Genomic DNA, 21,229 nt, shown 5'->3' with positions numbered 1-21,229 from the left:
ACAATCATGTTTGTACTCTGTTCCAGCAAACCTGTCTAGGAAGTTTCAGTGCTCTTGTATTAAATGTCTTGACAAAACAGCTCTAAGGAAAATGAAGGTTCTAGTTTGAGCTATTGTTCTTTTCTAGTTCAGCTGTGTTCTCTTCTTCTTCTGGCAGTAATGGTAACAGCAGTAGCTGGAGCAGTCTTGGTTTAGAAGGGGATATGTATGAGGAGAATTTATCCTTTCCAACATCAGACAGGTTGGTTCAGTTGAGACATATAAACCAGATGGGTTCCTCATAATTAATGCATGAAATCATCATTTTGGAAAATAAAATTATGGTGCATTTTTTATGCTGATACATTATTCACACTCTTCTCACTTAATCACAATATGATTTTTTCATTAATTAATCCATACTGAATGGTTAAATTTTGCTGTGCTCTGCTGAACTGATGAATGTGTTCTGCTTGCAAAATGAAAGGTCCCTTTTGTGCATGTTCTTGCTTGCAGTTCTAAGAGTCTTTAGATTTACTTTTTCATGCAAACTAGAGCTTGCTTCCTACAGGATTTCTGTTATTTCCTTTAGCTTGTGGAAACTTTCAAAATTGCTTGGTAGTTGACTTTTATAGAACACTTATGACCTACAGCTTTGAATAACCTATAGCTGTTCATACCAGTGACATAAGATGACTCAACCTTTTCCCGTGTGAAGCAAAACTAAACTGACCTCCTTAATTAAAATAAAAGTTTTCTTCTTAGTTTAAAAAATCTTCATATTTCAGTCCTTTTTAACAGCCTTCTTTTGTTTTTGTCTTCTCCCTTCTTTCCCTAAGAGCAAATCTTGTGAGGTTGATGATAAATATTTCCAACATGAAATGGTGTGAGAAGCAAAGCTTCTTTCCATGATCACATCTGAATTCTTTTATGGTCTTCCTGTCCTTTAACCTTCATTACAGTCTTAGGATTGACTACGTTTATTGTGCATATATTGGATTATATTAATATTTTTGTTTTGTTTTTAAAATACAGTGATGGAACAGAAGATAAAGATGAAGACTCCAAGGATGCTGTAGAAGGTAATGTCATATCCAGCATATATTGCTGTTCTTGACCTGTGCACTCTATATTAATTACTTTGTTAATTCTTTGCTTCTGTAGTCTGCAAAACAAGGTGACAACCCAGTTATCCCTGTTCATCATAATGCATGTGGGTCAAGTGTCAGAATATATTCTTAGATTATTACCCTACATACAGCTCTTAATGCTCTGAAGTTTACAGCCTTTGGGAAATGGTAGTCTGATGCTTATGCATGTACTTAATAATGTATGGTAGTGAACTTTGATCAGCTTGTTGAATGCGTAAATTTATATGCATAGAATGACTTCTTTGTAAAATATTTGATAAGGAGCCATCTGCATGGCAATGGTTGAGATACTGAAGAATTTATTCAAACTGACCATATTAACCTTGGGAAGGGAAGTCATGAGACATAATGAAAAAACTTGGATTCAATGCATTTGCTATAAACTCTCTCTTCTTAGTGAAATATGAAATAGGGTCTATCCAGACATGTTACCGCTCTCTGGTTCGTAGATGATCTCTGCACTGGTTCCAGTCTGACTGAAGTGCCAGAGGTTGTTAACTCAAATGAGAACAGCCTGACTATACAGCGTATGAGGCTTATTTAAAGATGAGCTGATGTTACAGAAGGTTGTAACAGAGCTTGTCTTTATGTTGGGTACATTCTGAGGATGAAATAAGCATTTCAGGAAATTCCTGCTACCTGCTTACGGAAGATATTCAGCCATGTTGCACATCTTCAAATAGTCTTGATGTAAGCAGAAATAGGTGTGTTTAGCTTAAGGTAATCACTTAAGTTCCTGGAAACATATATAGACATGAACCACATCTCTTTTTTTTTTTTTTTTTTTTTTTTAATCAGATCTGACTGAAAGGTTATCAGTCAATAAAACTGAACTAAATTATTGAGGTTGTTTTCCTCAGAATAATGATAATATTTTCTGCTGTGTATAGGTTTTATCTAGGTTATCAATATACCATTGCTTTCTTTCCAGCATCTCAAATATTCAAATGGCTTGATTAAAATAGTGCTTGGCTTTATTTCTTTACACAATTTAGGTGTCAACTGGAGAGCAACAGACTGCTTTATGCTATATTAAGGATTTTCTAGTGACGTTTTCCCGGTTTAATTTCTTTACCATTTCACTATTGTTCTGAAAAGACTCTTTCTGTTGCTTTCATTGTAGGACCATTTAAGTATTTCCATTTCCATTCCATTTCCAGACAGAAAACCTTCGTATCTGTTCTTGAACATCTGGAAGTTTTGTTATGTCATACCTAGAAATGTGTGGCTTTTTCTAAGCTGACTGCACCTTATTCACCAAGGAATTTGAAACAAAGCCTTGTTATTACCAAACATACATCTTGTTTGTAGAACTAAAAAATAGGTCAAAACTTCCCAGCGATAGATTACCACAATGCTTTCCATCCACTAAGTGTCATAATTTTTTTATGATTAGTACTTTCTCCTATAAAGATTCTAGATTTTGGGACTCCTAGACAAATACTCTGTTATCTACCAAAAGCACGCTTACATTGACAGTTCTGCTAATTAAATTTTCTCTCTCTTTTACCTTCTGGGAGAATCAATTTCACCTTGCTTAATTTTGCCAATTGGGAACGAATACCTTATGTACCTCAATTTTCATAAGCTTGATTGAAGGAGTAGTGAGATTGAGGTAAATTGCACATGAACATATGTTTTTATTGCAAATATATTCCTTGTTTCTAGAGAGTCAACTCTGATAGCCTGGAAGTAGAGACTTCAAGAAGAACTTGGAGAGTACTATACATATGCTTAGTTGGTTCTGAGAGTGTGAAAAAGGATTACTGTGATAGCTGGATACAGAAATTCAGTGTGGGAATAGAAGATGACAATACTGTATTTTCTCTGTGTTACTAATGCAATTGCTTTTTTAAGAATGTGTTAATTTTTTGAAATCATGCTGTAAAGGAAGTGTTGAAAAATTGGGTAGGACTAGTAAAAACAGCACTGTTTTGAAAAAACTCAGAGGCAGTCTGATCAGTCTGCCTTTACAGGAAAGAATTCTGAAATACAGACTTTTTTTAAAATTTAGTACATGAAGTACACCAAAAAATAGCAGTTGGAAACAGAAACGACTGATGGACAACGTGAGAGCCATTGCTGTTCAGTTTATGAAAGGCTGTGTTAAATTCCTTGTAATTTGGAATATACATTAAAGTTTAGGTGTCTTAATACTCAGCTGTGTTTGTATATAATTGTAAATGGGGTAAACAGTACTTCCTTATGTGAAAGTACAGAAACACTTCAGACCAGCATGATTTTTTCCTTTCATATTATCTGTGTGTACTAAACTGAGGTTATTAAGACAACATAGTCTCAACAGTGAACTACAGAGATTTTTTTGAAATAATTTGAAGCTATAGATTTGATTGTGTTTTTTTTTAATACTAGGTTTGGAGCAAATACGAAAGACTTTAGCAATAGTGAACATTGATCTGGAACCAAATCTAGTGGACCCCCAGCTCAGAGCAACTCTTCAGTGGCTGGCGGCTTCTGAAACAGAGGTGTCTGAACTTTACTTTCATGACAGCGTTACAAGGGACTTCGTCTTTGTAAGTATTTGGGTTGGATGGGTTGGGGGGAAGGGGAAGGATTTGCTTGATTTCCATTTGCGTTGATACAGCAGCTGCTACTGTTTTATTTGCCACTCAGCAGTAATGAGTATTCGCTGTTGAAAATAATTATTTAAATCCTGAGAGGTCAAAGTGAAACAGCCTGTTCAGCATGTGCTTATATCTTGCATAAACCAGTATTAATCAAAGCTGAGTTAACTTGTTTCACAAGTTGTTTTCCTTGTTTTTCTCTAAAGAGGATACAATTACAGCATTTTTGTTTAGTGAAGTTTTGTTTTTTCAAGCATTTTTTCTTAGTATTTGATTGTCTTTAAATTGAATCTGAGAATTTGGTCGTGCAAATTAATTTCTAACTTAATGTGTTCTGCCTCAGGTTTCTTTGCTGGCAAATGCTCATTTTCTTATCAGAAGGAAGTTTAGATTCTAATTAATATTAAGTATATTTTTATTCTGTAAGCAACGGCAATCAAAGGAAGAAGGGTCATTAAGATTGTTTCATTTTTAGGTGCCTTTATTGTGGTTTTATAGATCAGTTTTAATATATGAACAAATAGAAGGCGGAAGTTTAAACAATGAGGCTTTAGCAATTTGTGTTTCTTAGGAAAGGGTCAAAATTTTGGTATGTGTACTGGCCTGAGTATTTCCATCACAAACATAGAGAAACTTCTTATTCCTATAAAATCACTAAAATTATTCTTTTGTGGCTACACACAAAACTGCACATGATAATGTGGCATTTATTACATTTGACCTTCTTTTTTTAATCTTCTACCAGGGATTATTTTAACATTACCTGGCTACTGAAAGGCTAACTTAACAGTTTTATAGGCATTGTCTCTAATGATAAGGTCAATAGGAATGATGGATTACCAAAATTTTTATTTTGTAACCTGGTAACATGAAAAAGTGTTAATGTGATGCCATTAGTATGTTTTTAATAATTAAGATCTTGATAAAAACTACTTAATGCGCATATCAGTACATTAAGGAAGGAGAAGCTTGCTTTGTGTTTCAAAATTTAGCAATGAATCTTCAACTTGGTGCTTTCCAAAGCTCAAATCATCATTTTGGGAGAAAAGGAGAGTGGCTGGTAAGCAGAGGCCAGCATGACCAAATAAACTCCCAAACTTAGACAAATGTACACACCTATGGTGCTTAGTTACTGTAGACTTGAATTAAGAGCATGAAAGGTGCCTAGAGGTCAGTTCAGGTTGTACCTGGGCTGAGTTCTTCGAAGAGTGGCTTCTCCCTTTCTAGCGCAGAAGAGGAATGCTAGTTCTGTTTTCTGTTTGTCTATGTAATTGTGTGGTATATGTATTTGATCTCAAGAGTAGGAAGTCTTGCATTCTTATTTAAAATAAACCAGAAAATTGGGAAGTGGTTTTTTTGGCAAGTTGAAATACATCCCCTGTGCTCCTTTTCTGGAGCTTGGTATGTTTCATTTAGAATTGTTTCAGAAATATGCTTTGCTGTATGTTAGTTCGGACACTTAGAGTGACTTCATGCTTACATAAACTAGAAGGCAGTTTGACAATACTTTTCTCCCTTCCTGGTTTTTTTTTTTTTGAAAGTGTTGAGTTTAATCCTTGTATTTATATGTTCCTTCCCTGTTATGGTTTATACGTGTCTTAACATGAAGAAGAAAATACTTCACTTTTTCTGTTCACACGTGCCTGGCTCAGCATTCTCTGAAGTTGTTTTGATTTGGATTAGTTGGGTTTAGTGACTACAATCATTCTGACCTTGTGAGTTTTTGCCATTTTTTGAAGATCTATCCATCTATTTCATGATTGTCGTATGTGAAGTGCCATGTTGCAGATACTTGTGCAGAATGGTAATAGGACCTACAAGTGTTAATAGCAATCTCCTTTGTGTGTCTATATGAGAGAGAGACCTGTGTCTTACACTGCAGCATAACACGGAAGACAAAAAACAGTTGGCAGGTGCTTCTTTTTCTGCCCTCAAGTCTCTCATTCTTCTGCAAGCTCTGACTTAGTAGATTGCAAAGTTTTGATGCTACTGTTTGAGCCAATGCCTGAAGACACACAGGAAAGGTGTTACTAGCTGGCTGTGTGTCTGACCACCACTCTAGCTACCTTAATAAGAGAATATACTGAGAAGAGCACTCTGGAAAATAGCAGTGTCTATTATGTATGCACTCCTAAAAAATTACAATATTTTTCTACTTGACACTTCAGTCATAAGTTGGTACTGAGTTGACACCTAAAGATGAAACAAGACCTTCAGGCAGGCAGTACTCATGCAGTCCTGAAAATGTTACAATAGTTAATTGATTCACTTAGTTTTATAAATTAATTTTTAGTTCTCCAGATGCAGTTATGTTAAAATGAATTGAAATCCTGTTTACCCCCCAGAGGGCAGGAAAAGATTACCTCCTTTTTATTCCATGCCATTTCCCCGTTGGAATGATCTCTGACCCAAACTGAGGGTCTTAAATTAGAAATGTCACTGTTCTGTCACTTGTAAAGCCAGACAAGCACCTCCAGAGGGCATTGCAGCCCAGCAGAAAATTAAACTGACCTCTGTACGCTGATCTCTCGCCAGCTGTGGGGTTTTGATCATCTCATAGGTACTTCGGTAAGTTACCTCCGTTACATGGGGGCTGAGCCTGGACTTCAGATCACACTGAAAACAGTAATTTTCACTGTAAACAGTTGGTGGGTTCTGGAAGGGAGAAACGGCTTGTGTTAAGTGATCACAGCAGGGTAATGAGCCATTGATGCGATGTGACTGTAAAAAGATAAAAATACTCCTAGTGTGGGTACCAGGCAAGGTATTATGCTGCAGCTGGGTATGAACTCTTACTTAAGGATAGATGTTATGCTTAGCAAGGCAGAAAGACGTTAAATGCCTATGTATGAAACCAAACAGTTGCTAGAACAAAAACCCAGTAACTTAGCATAGATAGTTCTTGGCATCTTTGGGAAGCCTGACAGCATGGATATGCAAGTGCCTGGATTAAAAAAACACATGTTCAATTTTTAATCAGACTTTATCTAGCTGTGTTAGGATTCCTGGTGTCTGTTTTGAGTAAATTCCAGTATTTCAATTGTCTGACAGTAAGAAACAGAACAGTCAGCTAAAGAAATAGTGGGATTGAACTTTGAACTCTAAATTAAAATAGAAAGATTAGTGAAGCAAGGTGCCAACTCTGTCATCTTACCATGGTGGTATCTTCCTTTTTGGACAGGAGTTTAATACTGTATTTGCTGAAGTAGGTCTTTGGACATTAGCTTAGCCAGACTTTCCTCTGGCATATGAAAAATGTCTATTCTTTCATAAACCACCAAACACCATTTACAAAATTGCCTGTTGTGGACTATAAAACTCTTACATTCTGTGCTCTGTTTTAAAATTCATAGAAATAACTACAGATTTCAGTCTCTCTTTAAGTAGACAAGACCTTTTTTTCACTGAGAAAAGTTTCAGTGTTCAGGATATATTGTACTCAAAATTAGACAGAATCTTTTTTGTTCATTCAAGTTAATTGTTTACTCAAGAAGTTAATGGTTTTATATGTTTTTGTGCCCACATTCTTTCTGTCAGTTCCATCACCTGCCTTGTTGCAATTGGAATATCACCTAGGTGAAGAAGTGGAGATTGTCTTCATTTTTTAGAAGAATTTCGTATTTCAATCTGACAGGTGTCATAGAAGAAACGTTATGAATTTTTAATTTTGTAGTTGTGGAAGATATTTCACTGAACTCCATTTATGGGTTGTTTTGAACTTAATGTATAGAATGTCATGGTAGGGACTGTAAAAGGCAATTAAACTTCTACAGTTCCAAAGAATAAGTAGGGTGCGTTTCTAAATTGTGTTTGCTAAATGCAGCATTGATAGTTGTCCAGAAAGCTACAGAGCATAAAGTTTGTGTTGGTGCTGGGTTTTGTTTGGGTTTTTTAAAAGTAAAAGATTTTTTTTATTTCTAGGCAAACTGGCAAATTCATCCTTGTCTTGGGTAGACTTTCTTCCACATATAGCTGAGCTTGACACATAGGCATAGGAAGATTTGGGGGGTTTTGGTGGGGTTTTTTTGTGCTTGGATCCTGGATTAAAAAAAAATAAATATGTTTTTAGCTACACTGATCTCTGCTCCCAAGTGGTAGTTTAATTTAACCCTCACCTTTTCCTCCTCCCCAAGATGTTATAATTTCCCAACTCTGAAGACTGTTTTCGTTGAGGGTGGCATCCGTGCCACTCAAACCACACTATATGTTGTGAAAGGAAAATCCACATCCTTTTATTAAGACTGAGTTTTGTCTGTTTTATATGTGCATTATTGTCATGGGAGGGGTGGCAGATGTCTTAATCTTGTGTTCAGAATTTCCTGTTTTCTGCAGTCGTGATGAACCACAGTCCTCATACCTGTGGCACCACATCATTTGAAAATGTTACTCCCTCCAGAAGAAAATTTTGTGAAAACTGCCTTTAAGAAAAGTGCCTGATTCTTGCAGAAGTTTTTGTTTTTGTACATGTGGGAATAATGATTAACTCATTACAACTGATCTCTTATGAGCTAATGTTTCAAGAATAACTTCTGTAACTGTTAATCAGGATGTGCCGGTCAAAATATTTTGTGTTCCCCTGTTTTCCCTTCAGCTTACCAGAAGACTGCGAGAAAGAGATTGGAAAGTTGGAGATCTCTTGCAAGCAGTGCTGAAATATTGTGAAATGATAGAGAAGGCATCTGATGGAGAGCAAGCTCTAAATAAGTCTTTGGTTGGTTGGCTTCTGGAAAATGTCTGAAAAATCCAAAGATGCAACACTCTTCACTTCATTCCTCTTTTGAAAGGCGATAGAAAGAACACAGATATGTAAAGTAAAATTCAACTAATGAATGTTCAGTTGTCAGCGTTTAAAAGACTTTGAGGTGAAAGTCAAAATAGCTGTGCTGTGCTTTGTGATACTGTGCACATGGTATGTTTATTCAGTCTGTGATTGGTATTGTCCACCCACGCATAACTTGTACTTACTGCTGTGTTCAGACTGTTGAAATATTTATGAAAAAAATCCCTTGTCTATGATAGTAGTTCAGAAGGGACAGTCTCAGGCATGCTATTCATGATTCCTGCTGTGCCAGGATGCCTCTTTTTCCCATTTGTGTGTGCTGTATTCACAGTGGGACTAAGAGCACTGACATTCTGCAAAAATCTGTTCTGGAATACCTTGCAGCAGACAATGGAGAAAAGTAGTGACATTGGCCAGGTGTTATGTGCCCAAGGGCACCATTGCCAGGAAGAAAATTGTGACCTGCCAAAGTGGCCCCTTAATACAGTCCGGCCTCATAGCCGTCTTTATCAGGTTTAACTTTATGTGAGGATGAGAGAGTCTGCTCTGAAATCGAGGTCCAAATATATGTTCCCTTTTGTTGACTACTATAGAGCTGCTAACTTCTGGTAGAAGAGCAGAGTGGGTAGCTGAGCATAATTTCACACACAATTCTTCATCAAGGCTTCCTGAAGCTTGCCAGTTGAGTTTAAATTGCTAAATTTCTTACTGAAGCTTTTTGTATGCAGATACTTCTATGACGCCAATTCTGTGTTGAAGAATTTGTGTATTAGTCTCTCACACAGACATGTTGAAAGTAGCAGATAGATACTTCTGAGGATTCTGGCTGTCTTTTTGACTAGTCTAATTCTTTATTTCTTAGCCCTCATATATGAATTTTCTTTTCAGTCATAAAGAGAATTTTGTTACTCAGTGAGCACTTAAGCATTTAGCAAAGAAAGCCAATTAAAACATAAAGAGGAAATTTCTTTCAAATTGATTTTTCATTTTTTTCTTAACTACCTTCACAGAATTTTTTTAAAGGCACTTTTAATCAAGTCTTTTAGCAGTCTAATCAGGTTTTTCACCAGTGCTGCTGACTTGCCTTTGTGTCTGAAGAGGACTTTGGACCTTTATGTATTCTGTCATTTGAAAATGCTTTTTGGGGTTTATTTATACATTCTTTGAGAGAAAAAGGCACGTGCTGGTAATTACAAGGTTGCCACCTCAGAACTCATATAACTTGCAAGAAAATCGTGGAGTCTTATTTATTTTGGATGAACAAAAGAATCTTAATAGCTTTTTCATAGAAAAATACACTGTTGATAGGGTGCACAAGTTTCTGATCCCAAACAAGGAGAGAGAAAGTCTCTAAATATATTAATGAATTTTAATGGCATATGTACAGTTCCTATTTCCCCTACACCCTAAATTACTATGAGGTGTCAGACTGGTAAACTCAAGAGCAGTCTCCTTGCAGTGTCTTTGTGTTTCACTAAGCCATTTTGGTGGTCTTTTTACAGAGATCTGGTTTGCTCTAGTCCTCATTTGTCTGGATTTCTGCCCTGGATCTCGCAAATTTCACCTTTCTGGCAGAGTTGAGGATTTTTAATGTTTTTGCATACACACATAGGTGCGTTCACACATGTGCATACACACATAGATACGCGTGTGTATTTATATGTGTATAGGATCTCACAAATACGAATTCATAATGTAAATTTTTACCACCAACTTGAAATTCTGTAATGCTCATAGATTATTACCTCACTTCATACATGATTTCACTGATTGAAAGATCTATATATGCCATGTGACAAGAAGACCAAGAACCATTAAAAGGTCTTTTCTTCGTAGGTAATATAATGCCAAGCATCAGGAATCGTTTTTCTCTAGAGCCCAAAGTGTGTGTGTGTGTGTGTAAGTTATCTTAATTCCTGTCTTTGGAAGTTGGGGCTAGTAACAAATATTTTTGAAGAGTTGTACAAAAATTGTCTAGATTTTTTTTTCTCTCCAACCCCCGCATACTCCTTTCTTTTTAAAAAAAGTTGACTTTTGAAATTGTTCCAGACAAAAATTTGAAACCGTTCTCTGTAACATATTCCCTTTAACACAACAGTAATGTACTTGTACAAATTTACTATAAAATTGAAATGCCAAGAAAATAAAATACTAAAAACAGTGCCTCAGGACTGAATTTTGCTCTGGGGTTTGGACCCTTGAATTCTCACCAAGTGGAATTTGAAGACATGAGGATACAGTAGTAATAGTATGATGTTTCTGTACATGTCCAAAACAAAACTGAGAAAGATACTGAAGGCATTATAAATGTACAAAGCTGTACATTTGAAAAAAATCCAACAAAATGCCAGGAACAGCCATTTTTAAACTGAATTATTCAGTATGTTGGATTTTATAAAGTTGCTGAGGTGTTTTTTCTTTTTAATTACTTTTCTGGAGAAAGGCAGAAGATTGCACAATTCCCAACTATTACAACTATTACAACTAATTACAACTATTCAAAAAGTTAGTGGACAATAGTTGCACTAAAAATGATTTTTATAAATGGAATCTTCTTTTCAGACTGGATCAAATACATTACATAACTGTTGATTGGTGTTATATTAAGGAAGAAATTAATTTATTGGCCTCTGGGGAAAGTAGCATAGTTTCCTAATTTACATGAGAAGAATGTTCATTTTTACTTAAACAAAAAAGCAAACCCATTTTGTATACAAATTTTTTAAAATTTGTTCCTGGTTGACTTGATTTTTCTCTTTGGGTATCAGAATTGGAAAAGCATTTAACTAGCCTGGCAAAATTATTATAAGTTAATAATTTTAATAATAATTGGGAAACCTTACTTTGACTGTGTCTAACTGGTGCTGTCTGCCATATTATTGAGAAAGCTGTTCTTTGCTAATGCTGGTCTAAAATCGTGCTATTACTGAGTTTATTTTAAACTCCTGACCGCAAATATAGAAGCCTAAATGAAAACTGTTAAAAACATGAAAGGCCACATTTTGGTCCATTTAAAGCAGACAACTCTGCTTTATAAACAAACACAGTAAGGTGGAGTTTGTTTCATCCAGCTTTTTTTCTGTATGGGAAACCTGACTTGGTAATTTAATTGTTAAGTTGAGGAAAATACATCCAGTGGTGTTACTGTTCCAGAGGACGCCCTGTCTCAAACACTTCAGGAATACATTTGATGTTCTGAAAAAGGAAGTGTTCAGATGTTTTGTAAGTTTCTCTAGAAAAAGCACTTTGAAAATAGTTCCTCTAGAAATTAACAATTAAAAGCGGCCGTAATTTAAAACAAATGTAAACATTCAGAAGAGGGTGCATAAATAATACAGAAGTATGCAGAAAGCCTTAAAATAAAAACCAAACAAAACTCAAACCCATATGCTAAAATTGAAGAGGACTTGCTGTCTCAAAATAAGGATGTGAAAAAGTAAGCTAAGACAATGTACTTGAATGCAATTTGTATAGCATCTTTGTTCTTGAGTTTTAAAAGATTGTGTAAGCTTTTTAAAAAGCAAACAAAACCCCAAAACCCAGCAACCCACATTCCGAGACTAATTAGGTCTCTCAAAAATGGTATCAGATCTTAAATGTTACATTTTCTGATGTAACTTTTGTCTGGGACCTTGTCTATAAAGAGCCACATCTTGTTGAAGATGGGAACACAGTAAGTAGTAAACACTGTCACCAGCGCAAAACCCTGTAGTTTTACACAGTTGATTTGCAAAGAAAAACACAGGATTCAGGAATGATTTTAGTGTAAGAATGTTGGCTTTTCAGCAAGAGCCACTACTGTTGCGCATTTACTGTACTTGAGCTCTGAAGGGGCAAGTACAGAGCCCAGCCACTGTAGTCACTTTATTTTATACCATCTTTGTACATTCCTGTTGTATAGCTGGAGTTGTAGTTTTAGAGGGCCTTTGTTCTGTTGTAATGTCTGAATAGTATTTAATACTAAAATTTATTATAATTTGCTGGAACTGCCGCTTATTTGTGCAGTGTTACAGTAATTCACAGCCTGGTTAGTGATGCAATTGTATACCAAAAGCAGTTTGAATAACTATAAATGTTTATGTAACTGTACTCAATGAATATGAAGGTCTTGTACTGTATAATGGTGATGAGTTTTGCCATTTTAGTAATTTAACTATATTCGATTTTCAGATTATGAACTCCAGGTTGCACTAAGTTTGTCCTTGTTTTAGCAGTGGCTTAAAATAAAACATTTCACTGGCTTCAAGAGCACTGTCATTTCTTGTAAATTCATGGAATATGATTTTTCTTTTCAGCTAACACAACTAAGCTTGGTCTTGGTCAGTGGTTGTGTGAAGGCACTTGAAGAACGGTATAGTAAATAGTGCATCAGTAGATGGCATACTTCTTACAGAATTAAGTTGGTACCCAGGAAGAATGTGAGAACGCTGTTTTACCGTCTTTGGTTGAAAGGTAAAGCCATAGTTCTGGTTACGTGAAGTGTCGCATGGATTCTGTAAGGAGAAACTGGGCAAGAAATCCAGTCTAACATCAACACAAGTGGATGTAATGACCAGTGTACCTCAGTCTCATCTTGCCTGGAAGCTAGGTTAGGGCGGTTGGCTTGATATTTCCGTGTGGACTGGGACTGGTCTGTGGTACGTTGTACAGTATTTGGGGAATCGGCGTAAAAGCCAGCTTTAGAGTCTTCTGGGCAAATGCAAAAAGACGCTTGAATAACAATGAAAATGTTGTATGAAGTTTTATAGGCTTATTCAGAATCCTCAAGTGTTTTGGTATCTTCTGAAATCTACCAAACAGCATATTGTCAAGTACCCCAAAATAGTAATGCTGAGCGGAGATGTGCACAGATACGGTTTCTAAGATTTAGAAGTACTGCTGTTGCAAACAGCTGTCTTAAAATTTTTTGATGTATATTTTGTGAATCTGCTAATCTCAGCTGGGTTTCATTTCACGAATTAGGAAATTTGTGCTGAAGTTACTTTTAAACCAGTAAGCATGTGCAACTCTCCTTGATTCTTTATTTGTGCAGTGGTTGTTTAAAGGAGGTTTCTGTAGTGTTTATGAGATTACTTCCAAAAAGAGAATTCTTTGTTTCATTACTGTATCTGTGTCAGAGATTTTTTTTTATGTGGCTAATGCCTCACATTCAATCCCATAGAAAATACACGTTAACTGAAGCAAGTAAACATTTAGCTTTTTCTTCATTTTTTTTTTTTTAACAGCCAAAATAAGATGGGTGGTGAATTTGGGAACAACAACAACAACAAAAGATATTCTGTGAAGGGAAGGGAGAGTATATTCATGTGAAAGATCAGTCTGAGCTTTTTTCTTCCTGCCTGGACTTTATTTTTCTTTCTTTCAGCAGTCTGGTTCTGGCTGGCTTTATTCAACCACAGAACAGTATCCATGCACTTTGTTTAACCTTGGTGTATTAAATTGAGAGTTAAGTCTCCAGCTATTCTGTAGTCTTTGCCCAACATGTGTGCTACTCCATCCTCTGCTGCTGTTGCTTGGACCTTCCTCTCGCTTCATAGCCTGAGCTTCTGGTGTGACTGAATTCCATGCTGGTTACTGCTCTGAGCCTCTGATTGGAAGGTGGCTACGGAAAGTGAGTCATGCCAAGGCAGAAGAAATGTACCCAGAGCGCTAACCTTACTGAGTTATTGAGCACCAGATTAATCAAATGCTGTCTCTTCCCCTGCTGTTGAGGCAAACCACAAAGTGTGTGACTGCTTGGGGCAAGGAACTAACCGTGACAAACATGAGACCATGTCTGTGGTCAAGGTACTGGTGCTCTAGTCCATGACCACACAACACCTTTCCACAGGAATTGCAAAGATTGAAATTGGGGCCTTTATGTAGTCAAAAAATATAGTTTGTCTTGCTTTCATTCCTCCAAAAGTTGTTGCTGCTTAGAGGACCGTGAAGAACCTTTGTGTGTGTGTTTGGGGTTGGTTTGTTTTAGTTAAGAATGGGCAAAATAGAACACTTGTACAAGTCACTTGACTTGGTTTCCTGAAGTGCCCGTGCTTTGGCCAGGAATAAGATGAATATTGACAAAAGAAGTGTATTTTTTTCCTGCCATCTGCTCCTGTAACCCACTTACTGCCAATCCTTTACTTTGTACAGCCTCCACCTTGTATAACTTCCAAGTCTCCTCCTACGCTTTCCTTGTGGCCGTTGCTGGTTTCGACTTATTTCTGACCCTTGTCCAGTCTTGTAGTATGGCTGTCGTGTTCCGCTTCTTTCTTGACCCTGCTCTGCTGTCCTGATGTGACTTCTGGCCTTCTCATTCTTGGCTGGTGGAAGTGGTTAGAAACCAGCAAGGGGAGTCTTAGCTGGGAGGCTATGGAATACGGCTTGCCTACCAGAAATCATCAAGCAGTGAAGAAGAGCAAAACTTGCTTTTGGCTGAGTTTTTCACTCCTGTAGGAAAGTAATCTGTGGTTGCTTTGGTTTGGAACACAAGTTATTGCTTGCAAAACCCTTACATTTTATGCTGATCTGAAAGTAACTTTTAAGCTGATACTGAAATAATGTAAGTCTAACATACTATGTTATTCATATGGATGTATATTCAGTGTGCTGCATAACAGCGGCTTCCAGACACAGGCAGGGCAAAACTCACCCTTTTTGAAAGCTGGCAAAATCCCAGTTGTCTCACCTGCTTACATCTGGTCTTGGTTTAAATGGATGGTAACCTTTAATAACAAACAGTCAGTGTCTTGGTTTCTGCTAAAAACGTGTTTCATAATTATTGCCCTGTAATACTGTGTTCTGAGCAGATGTTGCAGCTGGATTGATTAACCACACAAAATCAAGCAGACTGTTCATGCTGCTACAAAAATCCTAACGCAGTATGGACAGAAATACAACAAAGAATCATCTCCTTATGCTGGAAGTCGTAGATTTAGAGGAGGTGCATAATGTTTGTCAAGGAAGCTAGAATATGACTCTGTGGAAAACAAACTGTGAAAGAAGCTCCTCAGAATTAAGTTGTTCAGAGAAACTATGTCAAGGGAAATGGCAATACTCAACTGGCCTGTTGAACAACACTTTACGGTATGTTATATAGTATGTATCAGGGAAGAGTTAAGAGTTCACAGCTAAGTAAGTCTGTTGGAGTTAAAAGGCACTGGGCATAAGAGATGTTCCAAGCTAACTGTTGTGGGACTGTGAGTTGTTTAGCTAATATTTCTGTGGCAACAGTTCATACACGTTTTTTATGCTGTTAGTTTAGGAGGTTTGGAACTTGGCTTATTTCCTAATTTAATGCTGTAAACTATGACTTGAAGATCATATCTTCAGGGTGGTCAGAGTTATCAAAGGGTTAAGCCTGAGACATCCTGACAAGCCTAGTACATGCTGGCATCTTCAACAAAACCTCTTTTCCTGTGACTGCCTGAGAAAATAAAGAGGTGGGTGTTGGAAATTCCCCAAGGAGTCTGGAGGGCCCTCATCAGTATGATCAAAGTGCTTTTCAGAGACTTCTAGAGACATGGTTTCAGAGAAGGAGTAATGGTAATTTTTGTTTAAAATTACTTGGTGAGATTTTTCTTTTCCTCCTTCAAGTGTTGGGATGCCACTGCTTATGGTATATGCTCAGCTTGTAGTTTGTGTGTTTAAAATTTGACTTATTTTATTTTTCTCTGCATATTAGCTTGCCACAACTGTTAAGAGAAAATGCAAGTACAAAAAGAAGTCATCTGTGCTGCAGTCATGCAAATTACACTGGATGAGTGGTTTAGATTAATTAGGGAAATAATCGTTAATCTGAATACACTTCAGCAATGAGAAGGTTGGCTGTTGCCATTGTTCATTTTTAATTCTCTTTCTTAAAATGTGAACCTTTTTTCGATAATTAGATTGGAAGTGCACTAAAGCTAAAGCTGATGTAATTGTATCTAATTAACAAGGATAAAGAAAGCAAATGAACTGTGGTCATAACACAGGCTTGACCCTGGCAGCTCTCTTAATTTGAACATTAATTTCCTACCAACTGTCTCCTGTTCGCACGTCCAATGTTCAAACACACAGTCATGTCATAAATTCAACATCTGTTTTTACATTTGCAGCTTCTACAGTCTTGGATTGTTGAGAAGAGTAAAGGTTGCAAAGATTTTCTTTCTTCTTGGTTGTGGTGTCCTTGCTGGGTAGAACTTTTTAGCCAGTCCACCTTCCCAGTCTAGCAACTTTGAGCAGGGGTTGTGGATTGCACTGACCCCCCACAGTATCCTTGGGACCTGCTCCCTGGAATTTCTCTGCCTTTTGCTTCTCTGACTTGGCTTTGATACTGCTTTCTGCTCCTAAAGGGTCTCCCAACTTCAGTTCCTGTACTCCAGACACCTCTCCGACCCTGAAGATGGTCTAATAACCTCAAAGAAGGTGAAATCTCCTTTGGGAAGAGTCAGTCTCAATAGGGGCATAGCAACCAGGAGAAGGCAAACAGCCAGCCCTCCGCTGCTCGGCCTCTCCCTTTCTGTTGAAAGGTGCACAGTGAACTGCCGCTAAACAAGACTCAGTCACATGGCTGATGAAAGTCAGCCTAACTTACTGTGTCAGAGGAGGGACAGACAAGATACATGAGACTTGGAGGACTGTATTTTCAGTTTGCCTGTGACCTGGGTTTGGTGCCTACCTCTGCTGATGCCTCGCTTTGACCTGAGGCAAATTGTGCCCTTCCAGGGCCCTTGTACGTCCCCCTCTGTAAAGTGGAACAACGGTCCCAAGCTCTTCTGAAGAGTTTTGAAATTTCAAGATGAGGAACACTCTTTGTATTTGCCAGTTCCCACAATAGTTAGCATTTTTCTTATGCTCCCAAATACAATCGAACAAATATTTTACGATTTCATATTCTTTCATTTAATAAAGCTTGTAAATTGTGTGCCTCTTCAGGAAAATCCAGAAATCAGTCAGAGACTGTCCAAAATTGTTGCATGTAGAAAAGCCTTCATAATTTGGAAGCCAGTCACGTTGTAAGGCAAGTACCTGACTTTGTTTTGGAAACATTTCAGTGATGAGTCGTAGGGATGAAATGTCTCTCCCTGTTGGAAATGATGGCTTACCTTCAAGGTATTAGCAAACCCATGGCTATGTGGCCAGAAAGTCTAGGAGTTCCCAGAGATAACAGGAGAAATGCAAGGATCTGAAATTCCATATGATGTTATCCCTCTTTGTGTCGTGTCTCCAAGGGCATGACATTGGCATAAAAGCCAGAGCAGTAAAGGCTGCACTGAGGTGCATGATGTCTAGAACGCTGCTTGACAGGAGTAAGGGAATTCTCTACACAGCTCTGACATGGGGCTCCAGGAAGGTCTTTTGGGTAGGTCTTTTCTCTGATGCTTCTTCGTTTTTCATTTTGTGAAGCTGACTGATGCTTCCGGCCCTTTGTGCAGGGAGCTGGTGAGAACTGTCTCCCTCTCTCCTTCATGTGAAGGAGTCTTCTGCCAGGCTGAATTTGATGAGGCTCCAGGGACACAGGTCAGGAGGATGATGTGTGACGGATGGATGTTAACAGGCACGCTAGGTCATGGATTAATTGAGATGCACGTAGCTAATTGAACAGCTATTTAACCACCTCTTGAGAAGACCTGAAGTAACAATTTCAGAATTGCCGTCTTCTCCCATTTGAGAAAGTACTGCTTATGGACTGTCACAAAATTGCAACTTAAAGGGCAAAATTGTTCTTTTAAGTTATGCTTGAAAGAAATAAAAAGTACTGTAAGTAGAGTTAAATAAATAACTGGGTGCTATTTCCTGTTTGGTGTATGAGATTTCAGACTGAAAATGCTCCTTTTTAGCCATAAAATGTGTTCTGATGCCTGAAGCCCCTCCAGAGAATGGTTCTTCATACACTACCTGGCTGAGCAGAAGGGAGGCCTTTGGAATGGCACCGAAGCACAGATAATAGCAACAAGGAGATAAAGCCATCTTGGCTGTGCTACTCACCTGACAAATACTGTGTTCTCAAGAAAACCACAAAAATGTTTTGAAGAAAGCAGCATAACCACTCCACTGCTGGTGGTTTGGTGAACCTCACGGGGCGGCCCACAGTCGGATGTCAGCCATACTTTCCAAACGGCAGTAGGGCTGGTCAGTGGTTTGACATGAAATGCAGCCAGGCTTGCGCTTTGGCTCCAGGTAGCGCCACCACAACCTGTTTATGACATTCGCTCTGTTTTTATGTTTAGCAATGGATGTGATCGCCTAGCCAGAGCATCAAAATCACCTACACAAGCTACTTCATACAAATTGCCTTGAGCCATCATGGTCTTTCTGGCTGACTCTCGTGTAAATCCTAAACACTTGAATTTTTACCCTCGTTGAAATACGTAGTTTTGATGCTGTGGACTTGCATGGTAGCAAACTTTGCCAGGTTTTCAGGGAAGGCCAGTATGTTAAATTATAGTAAATATAGTGCAAGCTTCTTTGTGTAGCTTGATAGCTGTAATTTGTTAGCTAGAAATGCACTATTACATACATACTGAGGTTTTGTGGATTTCCTGGCTTCCTTGTTAAAATGAGGACAAGTGATTAATCATGTAAAATGTCTAGTGATGAGTGAGTACATCCGGTCCACTTTTTATTGTTGTTATGTATTACTCTGTTTTTCTGTACCTCTCTAGCTTGCACATGGTTTTTTATCAGTTCTGCTCAGCTTTAATCTTTGCACTAATAGCTGGCAATCCTTTTTTTAAAGGAATTTTTTTAAATTTTAAGGAATGTTTTTAAAAAACCAGCCTTTTAAGGAGAAGAATGACTCATAATTAAGACTTCAAAATGCTATAGAGGGATTACCTCTGCTCAGGGTTTTTTTTCTTTGGAGCTATAATCTCTTTGTAGGTGGGCAGGAGGTTTCAAACATACATGTCTCTTACATTAAGGGTGAACATACAACCCTGGAAGTCTAAGATAAAGTTGTGCTTTTTGACATCTTAAGAAGCAAACCTTTCCTATTAAATACTTATACATGAACTGTGTCTGTGAGATAGATGCATCCTTATTTTCAGTAGCCTTAAATGATCTTCTGTGTCTCCCACCTGCCTGCCACCTTCACTTGACCTTGAAGAAAATACTGTGTACCAAAACAATATGAGAGACTCAGGATCAACAATGTCCCATAATTTATGTTCAGGGACCACATATTCTCTAAATATCAACCCATTTTTAGTTCTTTATTTTCTCCTGCATCCTCTTTTAATCACTTTGCTCTAGAAATTACAGCAAAATCTGGCTCACAGCTGCGTTTACTTTTAAAATCCTTGTGTTGTTTTAAAACCCTGTCACCTTTCTCTTCACTGCAGCAAGAGCAATTCCAGATTGTAGGAAATTATTACAAATCTTATGATTATCTAGTGCTTTCAGTACTAGATTTAAAAGAAAATGCAGATTTACCCAGCTGTGAAGATGACAGAGGTAGGTTTCTGCAAAAGGAATTTCCCCAATTGATTAGTGTTGCAAGAGAGTGAGAAGAGCAGTTGGCCGAGAGGTAGATGAGGTTGCCCACAGGCACCAGTGGTGCACCCAGTATGGCTCAGTTGCAGAACTGCGGGGATATGGGTCAGTGGAAAAGCAGAGATTACTGGAACAACAAAGAGGTGTTGGAGCTGGGGAAATGTTAAGTCACAGCAAAAACCAGGCAATGTAACATGTCAGAGTTGTAATGCAAAATGAAACCAGATAACTTTGCTGTGAGGACTCAATATGAATCCTCGGAGAAAAGTATGGATCTTTTATTAATTTGTATGTGTGCACTCCCAGCCAGTGTACAATTAAAGAAGAAAATGACACAGGTTATAGAACCAGAAATAAAAGTCCAGATAGAAGTTTTAAGTTAAAACTATAGGTGTAGTAAAACCCAGTGACAGTAATGGATTTTCAAATATGAACATGCTTATTTATGTCACCAAATCAGACATCATCTACCTTATGCCTGTCTGCTTGTTCTTCAGATTGGCTATGAGCATAAGCTCATGTTCAGCTCAACACCCGAATTGCTATGAATGTGCAAATACCCAGGTTTAAGGCCAGCTGAAGATGTGTGCATTTTATGAACTCAGTTCTGCGTATCTAACTTTAGGGTTTAGACTCTACAGCTGTCCACAGGTTTTAGCTCTTTAGAGAATGTGTGCAGCATCACCAGTTCCACCTTTTGGCAGGATTTTTTAGATGGAGAGAGAAGGAAGATAAGCTGAGTTCTCAAGTTCACAGATTCGCAAAGCTTTTGGGTTACTTGGAGAGATTCATTTGTAACCGACGTTACAGATGGTTGCAATCTACATATTTCGAACCCTGAATTGGATGCTGAAGAATTTGGTAGTGATTTCTGATTAGGCAACTATTTAAACTGTGAGATTGTTTGTACTTACTGGAAAAATCTTTCAAGACTGATAGCATTATGTAAATGAAGGAGGATTTTTGGAAGTACAGGAATCCTATGGGAAGATGACACCTTTGTTACTGACTGTTGCTAAGAACATATCAGAATGAAGCTGACAAGGCTTGCTGTTCTGTGGGTATCCTTACTACCTTTGAGCTTTTTTAAAAGCTCATGCATCAGACAAACCAAGATGATTTACAGATAGCTGAGATGGAGACATCCAATGTCCTTACTACTTAACAGTGAACTTATATTCTGCAGAAATTTCTACATATCCCCCAATGTCTGTCCTCTGTAAAAGGGATCAGTAAAATGCATTTGTCAAAATGCCTATTTGGAAAATGACCACTTC

General features: G+C 37.7%; 1 protein-coding gene across 7 annotated transcripts in view; it reads left to right on the top strand.

Moving 5' to 3' along the window:
- The window catches only part of AKAP11 (A-kinase anchoring protein 11), a 46,308-nt gene extending 33,572 nt beyond the window's left edge, over positions 1 to 12,736 (top strand). For 5 of the 7 annotated variants that reach the window (XM_027815789.2, XM_055701446.1, XM_055701444.1 and 2 more), the window contains 4 exons: positions 158 to 241; positions 1,015 to 1,061; positions 3,504 to 3,664; positions 8,307 to 12,736. In XM_027815789.2, coding sequence (XP_027671590.1) covers positions 158 to 241; positions 1,015 to 1,061; positions 3,504 to 3,664; positions 8,307 to 8,453 — 439 coding nt within the window. In that variant the 3' untranslated portion in view covers positions 8,454 to 12,736. The remainder of the gene's footprint in view (positions 1 to 157; positions 242 to 1,014; positions 1,062 to 3,503; positions 3,665 to 8,306) is intronic. The other 2 variants (XM_055701445.1, XM_055701443.1) reach the window with 1 other exon arrangement.
- Positions 12,737 to 21,229: the final 8,493 nt, after the last annotated feature.

This window comes from Falco cherrug, chromosome 2, assembly GCF_023634085.1.
Source record: "Falco cherrug isolate bFalChe1 chromosome 2, bFalChe1.pri, whole genome shotgun sequence".
NCBI classification, from domain to species: domain Eukaryota; kingdom Metazoa; phylum Chordata; class Aves; order Falconiformes; family Falconidae; genus Falco; species Falco cherrug.
The sequence above is the reverse complement of the archived record's forward strand: the minus strand, read 5'-3'. Positions and strand labels throughout refer to the sequence as shown.